At 44.2% G+C, this 17,792-nt stretch overlaps 1 protein-coding gene across 1 annotated transcript in view; it reads right to left on the reverse strand.

The window, feature by feature from the left end:
• Nucleotides 1-17,568, reverse strand: part of XRCC2 (X-ray repair cross complementing 2) — a 32,996-nt gene extending 15,428 nt beyond the window's left edge. The window contains exon 1 of the mRNA XM_001108141.5: nt 17,409-17,568. Within this exon, the coding sequence (XP_001108141.3) occupies nt 17,409-17,447 (39 nt within the window). The 5' untranslated portion in view covers nt 17,448-17,568. The remainder of the gene's footprint in view (nt 1-17,408) is intronic.
• Between the last annotated feature and the right edge of the window lie 224 nt (nt 17,569-17,792).

Consider the following 17,792-nt stretch of genomic DNA (forward strand, 5'->3'; position numbering starts at 1 on the left):
TATTTTCGTAAACAGAAAAAGTAAAAATTAAGATGTTATTTGCCTAGTTTGACATTAAGGTCGTAAAAGCAATAGTGGGTACCTGCTGACAGCTAGCGTAATCAAGGCAGTGGTGTGGAAATGTATTAGCACACATCGCCAAGCACTACCTGCACTCAAGCAGAACAAACAAAACCAGTTTTATGTAAGAATGTCTTTGATGAAAAAAAAAAAAAAAAAAAAGGCTGGTTTTACTAAATCATGACCCTTGAGTACACTGTAAAAAATATTTAAAAAATATTCTTTGTGATGACATGAGAAACATACTGTGTAGTGAACAATTTAACCTTGCCCAAAGGGAGGTCTGGTTTTTGTCCTTGGCTCCTGAGCGGTAATTCTAAACCCTTGGAATGTCTTGCCTGATAAAAGTGTCTTTGGGCAGGGCACAGTGGCTCTCGCCTGTAATCCTAGTACTTCAGGAGGCCAAGGTGGGAGGATCGCTTGAGCCCAGGAGTTTAAGACCAGCCTGGGAAACATGGCGAAACACTGTCTCTACAAAAAATACAAAAATTGGCTGGGCATGGTGGCATACGCCTGTAGTCCCAGCTACTCAGAAGACTGACAGAGAAGAATCGCTTGAGTCCTGGAGGTCGAGGCTGCAGTGAACCAAGATTGTGCCACTGCACTCCAGCCTGGGCAACAGAGCAAGACCCTGTCCCCTACCACCCCCCACCAAAAAATAGTGTCTGTTTACAAGGGAACCTTGGGCTACACAAGAATGATTTATGGTAGGGGCTTTGGGTCATGCAGTGACAGGCCAACCTGGAGGTGCTGGAAGCTAAGGTCAGCTATGCAGGCAGTTGACTATGTCCACATGGCAGAGCCCCAATAAAACCTTTGGACATCAGAGTCTAGCTGAGATTCCCTGCTTGCCAATATTCTGTCTATTGTCACACATTGCTGCTGGGAGAATTTAGCACTGTTGATGACTCCACTGAGAGAGGACAGCTGGAAGCTCTGTGCTTGGAACTTCCTGAACTTTGTCCTATTGTGTCTCTTCCCTTGGCTGATTTTAATCTATATCCTTTTGCTGTTGCAAACCATAATCATGAGCATAACAGCTTTCATTGAGTTCTGAGTTCTTCTAGAGACTTATTAAGCCTGAAGGTGGCTGTGATGGTTAATTGTATGTGTCAACTAGATTAGGTTAAGAGATGCCCATATAGCTGGTAAAGCATGATTTCTGGGTGTGTTATGAGGGTGTTTCTGGAGGACATGAGCATTTCAATCAGTAGACTGATTAAAGAGGATCCATCCTCACCAATGTGGACGGGCATCCTCCAATCCCTCTTTTCTTGAGCTGGGACACCCATCTCCTGCCCTCAGATATCGGAGCCCCTGATTCTGGGACTTACCCCAGTGCTGCCTGTCCCGCAACCCTTCACCATTCTCAAGCCTTTAAAGCCCTGGACTGGGAGTTCCACCATGGGCCCTCCTGGCCCTCAGCCCTTCAGACTCAGACTGAATTACACCACAGGCTTTCTGGTTCCCCAGCTTGCAGATGGTGTGTCTGGGAATTCTTGGCCTCCATAATCATGCTGTTAGAGTAGGTAGACAGGCAGGTGTGAGTGGGGCAGGACAGGCCCCAAGGAATGTCCAGGTGGCCTCTTCAGGAATGATAACTGATTGCAGCTGGCACCAGGGAGGGGAAAATTTCCTAACAGGAAACATCTTGGGCTTATGGGCAACAACTTCCTGATAAGATCCTAGGAATTGAGCAAATATGTCCAGGAATGTGCAGTAAGGAGCAAAATGGTGGAGTGTGACCAGTACATGACCCTCCTCTGGGAGCAGTAGACCAGTAAGGGAAAATTGCCCTACGCAAGCATGCACAGAACTCCAAACACCAAATGGCACCTGTGGACCCTTTCAGATACTGGCAAGTCACTGCACATGAGGCAATTAGCCAGCAGCCCACCCAAGGAGAAGGATGAGAGGAGACCAGGAAGGATCAGGAAATAGGGGCATTCAATATTTCAAGTTGTCCATTTGGTCCCTTCCAAATGAACGTTACTTCAAAAAACCTTCACTCCTGCCTTGAATCTTGGCTGAATTCTTTCTTCCAAGAAGACAAGAACTGAGGACTGTGAATCCCAACCGGACTTGCCGCCCTGGTAACAATGTGAGCCAATTTCCATAATAAATTTCCTCTTAGGTATCTACATGTATCCTATTGGTTGTGTCTCCTCTAGAGAACTGTGCCTAACACATAACTCAGTGAACCATCCAAAAGATGCATGATGTGAAATCATTCCTGGGTAGATTTCACTCCAACTGTAAGACAGACTTTTTTTTTTTTTTTTGAGACAGGGTGTAACTTACTCCCATCACCCAGGTTGGAGTACAATGGCACGATGAGCCTCAACCTCCCAGGCTCAAGTGATCCTCCCACCTCGGCCTCCCAAGTAGCTGGACTACAGGCTCGTGCCACTATGTCCAGCTAATTTTTTGTTATTTTTAGGAGACAGGGTCTCACTATGTTGCCCAGGCTGGTCTCGAACTCCTAGGCTCAAGTGATCCACCTGCCTTGGCCTCCCAAAGTGCTGCAATTACAGGTATGAGCTACTGCACCTGGCCAAGGTCTTAAGATTTTATATCCCACATTATAGTTAGCCTTTAGGAAAACTACTACTTGTCAAGGTTTGGTACAGTAACCAAGAAGAATATCTATAATTCTCTGAAAAGGTCTTAAAATACTCCTCCCTTTCCCAACGTGACTTTCTCTGAGAGGATGGATGTTCTTCGTGTACTTTAACCCGATCAACATATGATAACAGACTGCATAAGAACCCAGTTCTATTAAGCCAGATATTAAAAAGATTTGCAAATATGTAAAACGACATCACTTTTCTAAGATTTTTCTTAGAAAAATACAGCTATTTTTCATAAAAATGTTTTATGAAAATATTCAATGTGTGTGTCACTGTACATGAATGTAAATATTTTAAAAATTTAAATTTCTGTTTCATGGATACATATAACATAAACAAAAGCTCTTTAGATTCTTCAATTTTTTTTTGAGACAGGGTCTTGCTCTGTCACCCAGGCTGGAGTGCAGTGATGCCATCATGGCTCTCTGCAGTCGTGACCTCTTGGGCCCATGAGATCCTTGCGTATCAGCCTCCTGAGTAGCTGGGACCACAGGTATGTGCCACCACACCCGGCTAATTTTTTTACTTTTTGCAGAGGCAGGGTCTCCCTGTGTTGTCCGGGCTGGTCTCGAACTCCTGGGCTCAAGCAATTCTCCCACCTTAGCCTCCCAAAGTGCTGGGATTACAAGCATGAGCCACCACGCCCAGTGGAATCTCCCATTTTTAAATGTGTTCTGTAGTCCTAAGGCTACAACGTATAAGAACCACTGGGCTATAAGACCGCAAGAATATAACTCAAAGAAAAATACAGATTTTTTTTTTTTTTTTTTTGAGACAGAATCTCGCTTTGTCATCGAGGCTGGAGTGCAGTGGTACAAGTTCGGCTCACTGCAACCTCTGCCTCCTGGGTTCAAGCGATTCTCCTGCTTCAGCCTCCTGAGTAGCTAGAATTACAGGCATGTGCCACCATGCCTTGCTAATTTTTATATTTTTAGTAGAGATGGGGTTTCGCCATGTTGGTCAGGCTGGTCTCAAACTCCTGACCTCAGGCGATCCACCTGCCTCAGCCTCCCAAAGTGCTGGGATTACAGGCGTGAGCCACCGCGCTCAGCAAGACGGAGAGGCTTTCATGGACAAGAAAAAGCACGTGGAAACGACTACAAAATATCTTCAAAGGCATGTATATGAATGAATAACATCATCATTAGATTAACTTGGGAAGACACTCCAATTGTTTACTCTTACTGTCATTACTCAAAACACTTTAGAATCCTCACCCCTGAGAAATCCTGGCAAAATAATATTCAAGAAAGTATTATAGGCCAGGCGTGGTGGCTCACGCCTGTAATTCCAGCACTTTGGGAGGTCGAGGGTGGATCACCTGAGATTGGGAGTTCGAGGTCAGCCTGCCCAACATGGAGAAACCCTATCTCTACTAAAAATACAAAATTAGCCAAGTGTGGTGGCACATGCCTGTAATCCCAGCTACTCAAGAGGCTGAGGCGGGATAATCGCTTGAATCCGAGGCAGAGGTTGCGATGAGCCGAGATCCCACCACTGCACTCCAGCCTGGGCAGCAAAAGCGAAACTCCATCTCAAAAAAAAAAAAAAAAGCATTATAATTTTATTGACAGGACTCTTTTGAGTGAAGATAGTATTGCTCCTCTTAGTTACTCACAAGGATTAGGCAATCTGCATCAGACTTTCCTCTGTTACTTAAAAAATCAAATTTATTTTCAAAGGAGAAAAACTGTCCACCATTGAGAATATCCAAAGCAATGTTTTACAATGTCAAAGCAGAGTATACTGAATTATAAAGGGGGTGAAAGAACCTCCCAGAAATAGGAAATGGATTTAAATTTACAAGTAATGGATAATATTATTACAATTCACAAGCCAAGCGAATTGTTAATATTACAATTAACAATTGTAATTGTGGCTCACACCCATAATCCCAGCACTTTGGGAGGCCGAGGCAGGTGGATCACCTGAGGTCAGGAGTTCGAGACCAGCCTGGCCAACATGGTGAAACCCCATCATTACTAAAAATACAAAAAATTAGCCAGGTGTGGTGGTGGGCGCCTGTAATCCCAGCTACTCGGGAGGTGAGGCAGGAGAATCACTTGAACCCAGAAGGTGGAAGTTGCAGTGAGCCGAGATCGCACCACCGCACTCTAGCCTAGGAGACAGAACGAGACTCCATCTCAAAAAAAAAAGAGAAACTTCTAAACATAAGCAGAAAATACACTTGTCCCCCCTTATCTGCAGTTTCATTTTCTGTGGTTTCAGTTATAGCCAACCACAGTTCTTAACTATTACACAGAAAATTCTAGAAATATATAAGTTTTCAATTGCATGTCATTCTGAGTAGCATAATAAAATATCGTACCATCCTGTTCTGCCCCAAGTGGGACATGAATCATCCCTTTATCCAGCATATCCATGCTGTATTCACTACCTGTTCATTACTGTATGGGAAAAAACATAGTGTATATAGGGTTCATTACTATCTGTAGTTTCAGCATCCACTGGGGGTCTTGGAACATATCCTCCATGGACAAGAAAAGAGGTACTCCAAAAATCTGACATAGGCCTATTATAGAAAATTAAAATTAATGATGTCCAGATTCAATGAAAGAGTCAATAGAAGCAAGGTATGGTCAACCTGCAGTTTCAGAGCGCAAGAAGAGTTTGTTAAGTGTCCAGGATAAAGGGAACCCAAGTAAATTCTGCTTGACGTGACAGTTTAATCCTCTTAGGGAAGACTAATACATCAGGCATCAGAGCTTGGTGATGGTAGCCATTATGACAAACTGTTTCTCTTAATTCTCTAAGCAACCTTTCCAAGGCAAAATTTCCTAACTAGAAAAGAATACACAGTGGACATAACAATTTTAATCTATTTGACAGTTTCACTAATATTGTGAGTCAATAGATTTGATATTTGGATTGTAAATCAGCATCTGCTAAGTTCTATTATTGTAACAATAGCTATCTAATAATAGTTATTTGAGCTTACTGTGGTATCAGCAGTACATTCTTTATATTATATCCTTTAATTGTTACATCAACCCTATTTGTTACTATTCTGCTTTTCACATGAGAAAACTGGTAAATGCCAGAGCCAGGATTTAATCAAGATCTCTGTGATTCTCAAAGCCTGGAATTTTTCTACTACACTATACAACCTCAGTATCACTAAGACTAATCAAATATGAGTACAAGGACTAAACTGAGTTTTTGGACCTATTAAACTGAAAATCAGGCCAGGTGCAGTGGTTCACACCTGTCATCCAAGCACTTTGAGAGGCTGAGGCAGGAGGAGTACTTGGGGCCAAGAGTTCAAGACTAGCCTGGGCAACATAGTGAGATCCCACCTCTACAGAAAAATAAAGGTAAAAATTAAAAAACAGGAGGAAAGCCATCTGAGGTCCTGTCTGGGCAACTATCTGACTTCTTTCAACCATTCCTTTAGTGGAAACTTGAACACTAACAAGGTGTCCCAAACGTCTTCAGCAGCAGCAGCATTGCTGGAGCAAGCTTGTAGTCTGCAAAAGGGATAATGCTCAATTATACAGACATTTAATGGTAAACATTTTACGGAATCTCACTCTGTCGCCCAGGCTGGAGTGCAGAGGCGCAATCTCAGCTCACTGCAACCCCCTGGGTTCAAGTGATTCTCCTGCCTCAGCCTCCTGAGTAACTGGGATTATAGGCGCCCACCACCACATCCAGCTACTTTTTCTATTTTTAGTAGAGATGGAGTTTCACCACGTTGGCCAGGCTGGTCTCGAACTCCTAACCTCAAGTGATCTGCCTGCCCCAATCTCCCAAAGTGCTGGGATTAGAGGTGTGAGCCACCGCGCCCGGCCATTTACCGGTGAACATTTCATGCAAGTCAAGTATGTTCCAGGAACTGCGGTAAGTGCTAGGGATATAAAGATGTAGCCAACACAGTTGCTGTTTTCAACTAAACTGATGGGGAGGCAGGGCATCGTGGCTCATGCCTATAATCCCAGCACTTTCTTGAGCCAAGGCTAGCAACACAGTGAGACCTCACTAGCAACATAGTGTGACCTATTTAAACTAAGGAGTCAAAAAGTTGTAAAAAAAAAAAAAAAAAAAAAAAAAAAAAAAAAAAAAAGGTACAATAAAGTTAGGCAGGTGCTGTAACAGAAATACACATGGGGCATTGTAAAGGCATAAAAGAGAGTTGGCCAATTCTAACCTGCATAAGAGTGACTTTTGAGTGAGAGATTTTGGTACATAGTTATTTCAGGTACATATAAACTGTGCACTGATAGAGAAATGCCTTTTTTCCTTCTACCTGGAATATCTTTACCCTATTTCCTCCAACTAAATTCTCTACTGAATGAATGAAAATTCTGGGCATTCTTCAAGGCTCCTTCCCTCCATGAAGCTATTACTATCCTTAAGAACATATTGCCAGCCAGTCTCCCTCATCTGGATATAAACACTTAAAAGGAAAGAGATCAATACTGGCTTGGTTACCAATTCCAAAATGCAATGCTTTATGCTTAGTAGAAACTTAATAGCTGCCTATTAAACTATAAGCAAACAAGGCATGCGCAGGCAGAACTGGGAAAGAATGGGGAGAGTAAAGAACCTCCAACTATTTAGATGTTCAGGTTTGGATAACTGATGCAAACCTCTATTACACAGAAGTCCATGAGTACACATCCTTATGACTACCATCAAGGTACTGACAAAACATTGCTCTGTTTTAGGGCAATCAGTATATTGCCTATTTAGTAGAATACATATTATATAGACTTTCTTTTTTTTTTTTGAGACCAAGTCTCACTCTATCACCCAGGCTGGAGTGAAGTGGCATGATCTCAGCTCACTGCAACCTCCGTCTTCTCGGGTTCAAGCAATTCTCCTTCCTCAGCCTCCTGAGTTGCTGGGATTACAGGCATGTGCCACCATGCCAGGTAATTTTTGTATTTTCAGTAGAGACAGGGTTTTGCCATGTTGGTCAGGCTGGTCTTGAACTGCTGAACTCAGGTGATCCGCCCGCTTTGGCCTCCCAAAGTGCCGGGATTACAGGCTCACTGAGCCACCATGCCCGGCCCATATAATTGCTTTTAAACATCATTTAGAAAAGCTTACGCTAGTCTGGGCATGGTGGCTCACGCCTCTAATCCCAGCACTTTGGGTGGCCAAGGTGGGTGGATCACCTGAGGTCAGGAGTTCAAGACCAGCCTGGACAACATGGCAAAACCCCCTCTCTAATAAAAATACAATAAATTAGCTGGGCATGGTGGCAGTTGCCTGTAATCCCAGCTACTCAGGAGGCTGAGGCAGGAGCATCGCTTGAACCCAGGAGGTGGTGGTTGCAGTGAGCTGAGATCATGCCATTGCACTCCAGCCTGGGTGACAAGAGCAAAACTCCACCTCAAAAAAAAAAAAAAAAGAAAAAAAAAAAGCTTACACTAAAGCAGGGAGTGCTTAAATTAACCAGAAATGAATGACATGTATAAAACAAACATGTACATAAGACCTGATATAGTTTGTCTATTTGTTCCCACCCAAATCTCATGTTGAATCATAATCCCCATTGTTGGAGGTAGGGCCTGATGGTGGGAGGTGTTTGGATCACGGGGGCAGATCCTTCTGAATGGGTTGGGCCCATCCCCTTGGTGATAAGTGAGCCCATGACAAGAGATCTAGTCACTTAAACGCGTGTCACACATCCCTCTCCACTATTCTCTCTCCTCTTGCTCCTGCTTTCACCAGGTGACGGGCCTGCTCTTGTGCCTTCCACCATGATTGGAGGCTTCCTGGGGCCTCCCCAGAAGTAGATGCCACTATGCTTTCTGTACAGCCTGCAGAACCGGGAGCCAATTAAACCTCTTTTGAAATAAATTATCCAGACTCAGGTATTCCTTAGGAATGCAAGAATGGCCTAAGACAAGACCCATTTGGATAAAGGTTTATCTCCTCACCCCTTTTGTGATTAAATCTGCTTGGAAATGGACCCCACTCACTGGCAAGGTTTCAAACCAGTTTAAGCAGTGGAAAAGGCTACCTAAAGCAGCAAACATGCGAAACCAAATATTCCCAACCTTGCTCTGTAAGAGGCCTGGATTTCCACCGACATGTTGAATATTTTTTTTTCCTTTGTCTTTTTTACCCCTGAATACAAAACAGTGAATACAATTTTTTTTTTTTTTTTTTTCCTGAGACGGAGTCTCGCTCTGTTGCCCAGGCCAGAGTGCATTGGCAGCATCTTGGCTCTTTGCAACCTCCGCCTACCAGGTTCAAGTGATTCTCCTGCCTTAGCCTCTCAGGTAGCTGGGATTACAGGCGTGAGCCACTACGCCTGGCTAATTTTTGTATTTTTCATAGAGATGGGGTTTCACCATGTTGGCCAGGTTGATCTCGAACTCCTGACCTCAGGTGATCCACCTGCCTCGGCCTCCCAAAGTGCTGGGATTACAGGCCTGAGCCACTGCGCCCGACTAAATACAAGCCTTAATAGTTGTACTACTGATATGTAGAGGCAGTTCACTTCAAGCAAAAATGTGTGTGTAACCTGGTAGCACAGGGAAAGCAGAGAGCAGCTGGAATGAGTAGGAGGCAGAGGAGAGCTGTAGTGATGTGAGGACATGTGGGATCAATGTAAAGCTTGGCCCTTATCACCGCATTTCCTAGAATCAGAGGACTAATTCTCCATCACATGTGAAATCAGACTTCTCTGCCACTTTGAAAATTCAGTTGTCCTTCAAGGCGTGGTACTGGCTCTTCAGTAAAGCATTTGTCTAAATTTTATGGAAAAGACAACTATTACTCAAATACCATTGTTTTCTAAGTATATTCCCTGAAGGGCTGCTGCTTTCTTAATTACTTTTTTTTTTTGAGACGGAGTCTTATTCAGTCACCCAGGCTGGAGTGCAGTGGCACAATCTCAGCTCACTGCAAGCTCCACCTCCCGGGTTGACACCATTCTCTTGCCTCAGCCTTCCGAGTAGCTGGGACTACAGGCACCCGCCACCATGCCTGGCTAATGTTTTTTTTTTTTTTTGTATTTTTAGTAGAGATGGGGTTTCACCATGTTAGCCAGGATGGTCTCGATCTCCTGGCCCCGTGGATCCACCATGCCCGGCCTTATAATTACTTTTTAAAAAGCAATCATCCTGTAAGAGGAAAGGGAAAATAGAAGAATACATAAAAAGTCAAGCGAAAATTATCTATACGTGACTATTTTTTAAAAGTTTTTTTCATGGACAGTTTATCATGATTGTAGTACTAAATTTTAAATTTAAGAAGTTTCCCAGTTTGTTAATTCCATTAAATGAATCCTTAAGATTCGAAAATTTTATCAGACTGCTTCAAAATTTCATTTAGACATAAAAATAATCTATATGCAAGATCATAGCAAGAGGCAGGAAAGCACAAAATCAAAACTACAGGAGCTTCCTGATGGTGAAATACTAATTACCCCATTTGTATGGGAAGAATTCCGCTGGAAAAATACTTCTGGCATTTTCTCCCATCTTTTCCTTCTCTCTTCTTCCAGGAAAGAGAGATTTTTCTATGGGTAATTTTAAGAGCAGAAACTAGACATGCATGAATCTGCCCCCTCCTCAGACAGCTTGCCTGCAGGAAGCATGCATCTTCCTGTATTCCTTTAGGCCTAAGTTGGACTGAGGCAGGCCCTTAAAAGTCCTGAGGGAAGGAAGATACATGATCAACTGTGAGGTCCAGTAGGAGGAGGACACAGAAACGAGTGCCGCACTGGCAGCTGGTGGTTGATCACCGTGATGGGAGCACTTTCAATGAACAGGGTGGAGAGGGAAGCAGAACACAGTGGGCTAAGGCTGCTGTGAGAGGAGGAAGTGGGGGCAGAGAGCAAGGACCACTCATCGCTGTGACGAAGGGTACAGAACTGGGGTGGGGGGTGGTGGAGAGGGAGGTCTTTCGTTTGTCTTGTTTCCATTGTTTTAGGATGGGATCCTGATGGAAAAGACGGGGAGAAAAAATGCAGAAGGCAGAGAAAAACGACTGAAGTGGGAAGGACGGCAGGTGTGATGTCCTTGAGGAGGACGCATGGGACGGAGGGGACCCATCTCACAAGTACAGAAGTTGCCCTTTCCTAGGAGCAAAAATTATGACTCTATTATTTATTTACTTTTATCTTCTTTTGGCCCAAGAAGAGAAAAAAATATTACTCTACTTTAGGAAGAGGAAATTCTGAAAAGAATCAGTATATATAATTTTCAGAAGGATAAAATCATAATTCCCCCCCTTTTTTTAGGAGCAACCCTTATTAACTGAAAAATCATAGTATTTGAGTAAATATAAAATGAACACTTGGCCGGGTGCAGTAGCTCACGCCTGTAATGCCAGCACTTTGGGAGGCCAAGGCAGGAGGATCACCTGAGGTCAGGAGTTTGGGACCAGCCTGGCTAACATAGCGAAACCCGGTCTATACTAAAAATACAAAAATTAGCTGGGTGTGGTGGTACACACCCATAGTCCCAGCTACTCGGGAGGCTAAGGCAGGAGAATCGCTTGAATTCGGGAGGCAGAGGTTGCATTGAGCCGAGATAGCACCACTGCCCTCCAGCCTGGACAAGAACAAGACTCCACCTCAAAAAAAAAAGCAAGACTCTATCTCAAAAAAAAAAAAAAAAGAACAAACGGTAAAGGAGTCAGGGCTGACAGGAGGGCTGCTCCACCAGATGAGCAGGAAAGGCTTCTCCTGTTTGCTGACATCTGAGCGGAAACTGGAAGCACCTGAGGAAGTGAGCTATGTGAATTTCTGAGGGAAGCACAATCGAGGCAGAATGATCAGGAAGTGCAAACAGCTCTGACATGGAACCATGTTTGGCATATTCAAGGGACAATGTCTGAAGAAGACTGGGACAGCAGGAGATGAGAACAAAAGGGCAGGAGACTGAGACAGAAGGTATGGGTGGGACTACAGGGTGATGCTATATCAGAGGATAAGGACTCTGGATTTTACTGTAAATGATATGGGAGCCTCTGGGAAGCTTTTGGCAGTAGAGTCTGCTTATGTTTAAAATGAATCACTCTGGATATTATGTAGAAAATAGCCTGGGGTAAGTGTGGAAAGGTTGGAAGCGGAGACCATTTAGGTTGCCGCAATAAAAGGAGGTGCTGGCGACAGCAGCAGGAATGATGGCTGCGGTAAAGACAGTGAGGAGTGGTCAATTTCACAATGTATGCTGAATGTACAGGAGACAGAATTTGCTTATGAATCAAGTGGACTGACAGGAGATATGTGAGAACAAGCAGAGTCAAGGAGGACTCCAAGGTGTTTGGCTTATGCACCAGGTAGAATGAAGCCGCCGTTTAACAAGACAGGGAAGACCTGAAAAGCAGCAGGCTGGGGGTGAGTGCACGTGTGTGGTAGTCAACAAGACTTCAGTTTGAGGCACATTAAGTTTTTGCCCCCAAGTTTTAAATTTTGAAAAATGTGGCCGGGTGCGGTGGCTCACGCCTGTAATCCCAGCACTACGAGAGGCCAAGGCGGGTGAATCACGAGGTCAGGAGTTCAAGACCAGCCTGGCCAATATGGTGAAACCCCATCTCTACTAAAAATACAAAAATTAGCCGGGCATGGTGGCAGGTGCCTGTAATCCCAGCTACTCAGGAGGCTGAGGCAGGAGAATCACTTGAACCCAGGAGGCGGAGGCTGCAGTGAGCCGAGATCAGGCCACTGTACTCCAGCCTGTGCGACAGAGCAAGACTCTATCTCAAAAAAAAAAAAAAAGGAAAACCTCCAGAGAAAGTGTAAGAATAGTACAGTGAACACCCAGTAACTTCACCTAGATCCACCAATTGCTAACATTTTGCCAAATTTGAGTTAACTTTTTCTTTTGTTGAACTTCCCCTCATTTACTTTAATATGTATCTAAGCAAAAAGATATTCCTAACAAACAAAAACAAACAAAACCAAAATAATAAACTCAAAAAAGAGGAAAAAGGTATTCTGCATAATCACATTACAATCACAATCATAAATTTAACATTGATACATACAAGACCCTTCTCTAATACATATATTCTTTATTATATTTTCCCTGGATCTAGACACAATTGAGGATGAATATGTTAAATCTGGGATTCCTATTAAACATACACATAGTGATGTCAAGATGATAGAACATGAGTCTGGAATTCCAGGAGAAGGTTGGATGTTTTGTAGTGAGAAAGTGAATTACTAGAGAAATATAGTTAGACTGGGTGCCCATTTAAGATTGATGAATATAAATTTAAAATGGAGCCAGGCACCGTGGCTCACACCTGTAATCCCAACACTTTGGGAGGCCAAGGCAGGTGGATCACTTGAGCCCAGGAGTTGAGACCAGCCTGGGAAACATGGTGAAACCACATCACTACAAAAAATACAAAAATTAGCCAGGCAAGGTGGTGTGTCCCTTTAGTTCCAGCTACTCGGGAGGCTGAGGTGGGAGAATCACCTGACCCCAGGAGGTCAAGGCTGCAGAGAGCTGTAATCATGCCAGTGTCATCCAGCCTAACAGAGCGAGACCCTTTCTCAAAAACATGAAAATATACAAATTTAAAATAAAATCCAGTCAGCCTAGTTGTGATTTTCTCTAGTAATATTCAGCTGAGTGGAAGTAGACAGTTGGTTTTCACTATGGTTGGGTAAATAGATTAGAGGTGTTAAGAGGCAAGTAATTTGATGGCAATTATAATGGAATAATTATAATGAAGGAATATGGATTCTATTCTGGGTAAAAAGGAAGCAAAGATAAAAGGTGATAAGCATTATTCTAAAAGTCTGTGATTACACAACACCAATTATTATTTTACAAGAAATATTAAATATTTGTCTTATGCAATATTTGCCTCTAGCAAAAAGACCACCCTGTAGCTTTTCTTTTTAAGAAAGCCAACCTTTATTATCAGTAAATCTTTACGTTTACTATGCAGACACTGTGTTTAGTTCAAAGGATACAAAGAAGTATATGAGCTGTAAGGGAACTGAGAAATCAGTCTACCACCCTCATTTCACAAAAGTACAGCAAAGGTTAAATGACTTATCCAAAATCACAATGCTTGCTCCTGGCAGATCCAAGGTTTCTGAACTTCTAGTCCAGTATTCTCTATATCTCAGCCTCCAAAATATGTCATTAGAAAATCCCTGGAAGAATGTACAGATATTCACAGGGCTATCCTTGGGTAATGATAATGTGGAGACATTTCCTACTTTTCACTTCAGTGCTATTGGAATTTTCTGCCATGTACATGAACTGCTTTAATAATAAATATAATTGAGTTAGTTTTTTAAAGAAAAAAAACATGGCATGCTGTGCATAGCAACCAAAACTGGACACACTTCCCATTTTTTATTTACCAATTATTTTTAAACTCAAGGCATATTACCATTCTTGAAAAAATGCAAAGTACACCATTATTTAACAACTATACGCAAATGAAGCCATTTAGTGGATGATACCAAACTACTGCCCAAATCACTGAATCTTTTCTCACAATCTCAATGAGACATAAAAGTAAAAATCCGATTGCTACTATGCAAAGGTAAAAATAGATTGTCTATTGTAAACTGTAGTCAAATGCTTGTCTTCTTTAAATCAAGGGCGCATATGTTCTCCACTCTCCACCTGGCTTACCAAAAACTTCATCCCTAGAATCTGCTAAAAATATATTCGTTTTTTTTGAGACCGAGTTGTGCTCTGTCACCCAGGCTGGACTGCAGAGGCGTGATGTCGGCTTACTGAAACCCCTGCCTCCCGGGTTCAAGCAACTCTCCTCCCTCACCCTCCCAAGTAGCTGGGATTACAGGTGCCCACCACCACACCCAGCTAATTTTTATTTTTAGTAGAGGCAGGGTTTCTCTCTTAACTCCTGACCTCAGGTGATCTGCCCACCTCAACCCCCCAAAGTGCTGGGGTTACAGGCATGAGCCACCACACCCAGCCTAAAAAAATATTCTTACAACTTTATTTTCTTGAAGACCCCGTATGAAATGTATTTTCCCTGATATTCACAAGAAAGGTTAACTATTTTATTAGGTTCTAATTCTAGCGAATTAAAATTTTAAAGGAGGCTGGGCGTGGTGGCTCATGCCTGTAATCCCAGCACTTCGGGAGGCCAAGGCCAGGTGGATCACAAGGTCAGGAGTTCAAGACCAGCCTGGCCAACATAGTGAAACCTGGTCTCTGCTAAAAAAAAAAAAAAAAAAAAAAAAAAAATTAGCCAGGCAAGGTGGCGTGAGCCTGTAGTCCCAGCTACTCAGGAGGCTGAGACAGGAGAACTGCTTGAACCCGGGAGGCAGAGGTTACAGTGAGCCGAGATCGTGCCACTGCACTCCAGGCCTGGGCGACAGAGTGAGACTCTTATCTCAAAAAAAAAAAAAAAAAAAAAAAAAAAATTTAAAGTAGCTTATTTCAGTTTCTTGGGTTAGCTTATGGCTTCAGATATATTCGTCAACACAATCCCTCCAAGTAAACTCAAAGTAGATGAATGTGCAAAGCAGCTAGAGTTCAAACAAATTTGGCAGTGGCCACACAGTTCCCCAAGACACTTAAAGTGAAAGAGGCTGGCTTAACGGGTTTTGTTAATAAAAAGGAAAACAGAGCAGCGCCAATCGCCTAGCTCCTAGTCTCCATTCCACCCCACTCTACTCCAGAATAATATGAACTAGTTTAGGATTGCCACACAGACAAGGTAGGCAAATGATATGATGTTAAGTTCTTTGTTCCATGACTTAACTGTGCTACACTCCCATTTTTTGGATGTGAGGCTTGTTCTGATGGCAAAAATCATCAGACCTTAACCTGGGTTTCAAATAATCATTTAAACATAAGGTTTTGGCAGGGCGCAGTGGCTCACACCTGTAATCCCAGCACTTTGGGAGGCTGAGGCAGGCGGATCGCCTGAGGTCAGGAGTTCCAGACTAGCCTCGCCAAAACAGGGAAACCCCATCTCTACTAAAAATACAAAGGTTAGCTGGGTGTGGTGGCACATGCCTGTAGTCCCAACTACTTGGGAGGCTGAGGCAGGAGAATCGTTTGAACCCGGGAAGCAGAAGTTGCAGAGAGCTGAGATTGCACCACTGTGCTCCAGCCTGGGAAGAAGAGCAAGACTTCATCTCGAAAAATATATATTTATATATAAAAAATGTGTTTTTATATATTATATACTTTCTATATATTATATATAAATATATTTTTAAACATATATATATATGATTTTAACTGTAGCCGTTCTTATACTAAGCAGTGGCTCTACTTTTTAGGAACAGGGATTGTCAAACTATGGCCAGAAAGCCAAATCCAAAACACAAAGCTTTCTTGGAACGCTGCCATGTGCCTTTATCTATGACTGCCTTCCCATTAGAACAGCAGAGTTGAGTGGTTGTGACAGAAACGGCATGGCCTGCAAAGCCTAAATATTTACCATATGGCCCTCCACAAAAAAGTTTGCTGACTCTTTTGAGATTGCTTCCTCTCTCATCTACATAAAAGATCCTTCAGGCCAGGCGCGGTGGCTCAAGCCTGTAATCCCAGCACTTTGGGAGGCCGAGACGGGCGGATCGCGAGGTCAGGAGATCGAGACCATCCTGGCTAACACGGTGAAACCCCGTCTCTACTAAAAAAATACGAAAAACTAGCCGGGCGAGGTGGCGGGCGCCTGTAGTCCCAGCTATTCGGGAGGCTGAGGCAGGAGAATGGCGTAAACCCGGGAGGCGGAGCTTGCAGTGAGCTGAGATCCGGCCACTGCACTCCAGCCTGGGGGACAGAGCAAGACTCCCTCTCAAAAAAAAAAAAAAAAAAAGATCCTTCATACCCTGCCCACTGCTGAGCGCTAACTTCCCAACCTATTGTCCCTCACTCCCTTTGTTCCAATTTTACAGAAACAGTTGCAGTTATCTAAATAAGCCATGCTCTTGCTTAATTCAGAATCCATGTACTCCCCACTGTCTCCGCTCTGAATGTCATCCCCTCCTTGCCAAATCATTTCAAATGGTCCTTGGAACTTCAGTCATCTCCTCCTGCATCTTCCATGATGCCCGCCCCTCTAATGCACAACAAACTTTTGTGCAATACTGTAATTCTTACAGCAGCCTCCCTTACTAGTTATTTAATGGCAGAAGTTGTCTTTTGTTGCTTACTCCTATCCCTTAACCCGTAGTTGACACACAGTAAGCGCTGGACACTTAGTTCAATTCTTGAGAGGCCTCCATCGGCTTGTGTGGCTCTGGAGCTACCTGGGCTGGAAATGAATACTGGGGGGTCGCGAGACCCAGATGCCCTAAGCAGAGACACGTGGACTACAGGGAGGTGAGGCAACCTCCGCAAACACCACCTGTTCCAGAAAAGCTCCAAATGCTCCAACGGGCGACCCCTCTCTTTTCTAGCTTTTCTTGCATAGCTTGCCACTTCCAACAGTAATCTGTGACGGGTTTTTAGACCATCACTCTTGGGAGGAGAGACCTCCTATGTTATATCGATCTGGGCAGACAGCAGGTCTTCCAAACTATCCAGAAAGACTTCCTCCACCTCCGCCCGGTCCTCGCACCTCGGAGGACTCCAGGTTGCCCAGGGGCGGACCCCTGGGGCCCAGGTGAGAGGTGGCAGAGGGTGCCAGCATCGCCGGTGTCCAGGCCGAGAGCCCGGTCCCAGCCTGGCCAGGCCGCGCCGCCCCAAGCCTCCCAGCCCCCCGGGTTCCCTCGGCTCCCCTGGCCACCTGCGGCCTTGTTCCCATCTCCCTCGCTCCCAACCCGGCGGCTCTCACCTCGGTCCCAGACTCAGCCCTATGGAAGTCACTACACATCGCCCCGAAGGCTCGGCGCAGGAGACACTCAACTTTCCCGCCACCAACGCCATTCACCAACGGCGCAGACGCCACTGCCAGTCAAACCAGCCCACGCGCGCGCGTGCGCACTGTGCCAGGCCGCGCCGGGAGGCGGGAGCATGCGCAATAGGGTGTGCGGGCCACCACCGCCCCCAGTTCCTGTGACGTCAGACTCCCGCGGCCCCCGTGGCGCTCTCCAGCGTCTCCTTGGAGACCGGGCAGGGGTGGCGGGGACAGCTGGTGCTTTGCTTTTCTTCCCTGTTGTAAACTTTGGTTCGTTATTATTACATTAGGTAAAACTGACCTTATGTACTTAATTTGTTT

This window comes from Macaca mulatta, chromosome 3 (assembly GCF_049350105.2).
Source record: "Macaca mulatta isolate MMU2019108-1 chromosome 3, T2T-MMU8v2.0, whole genome shotgun sequence".
In the NCBI taxonomy this organism is placed as follows: domain Eukaryota; kingdom Metazoa; phylum Chordata; class Mammalia; order Primates; family Cercopithecidae; genus Macaca; species Macaca mulatta.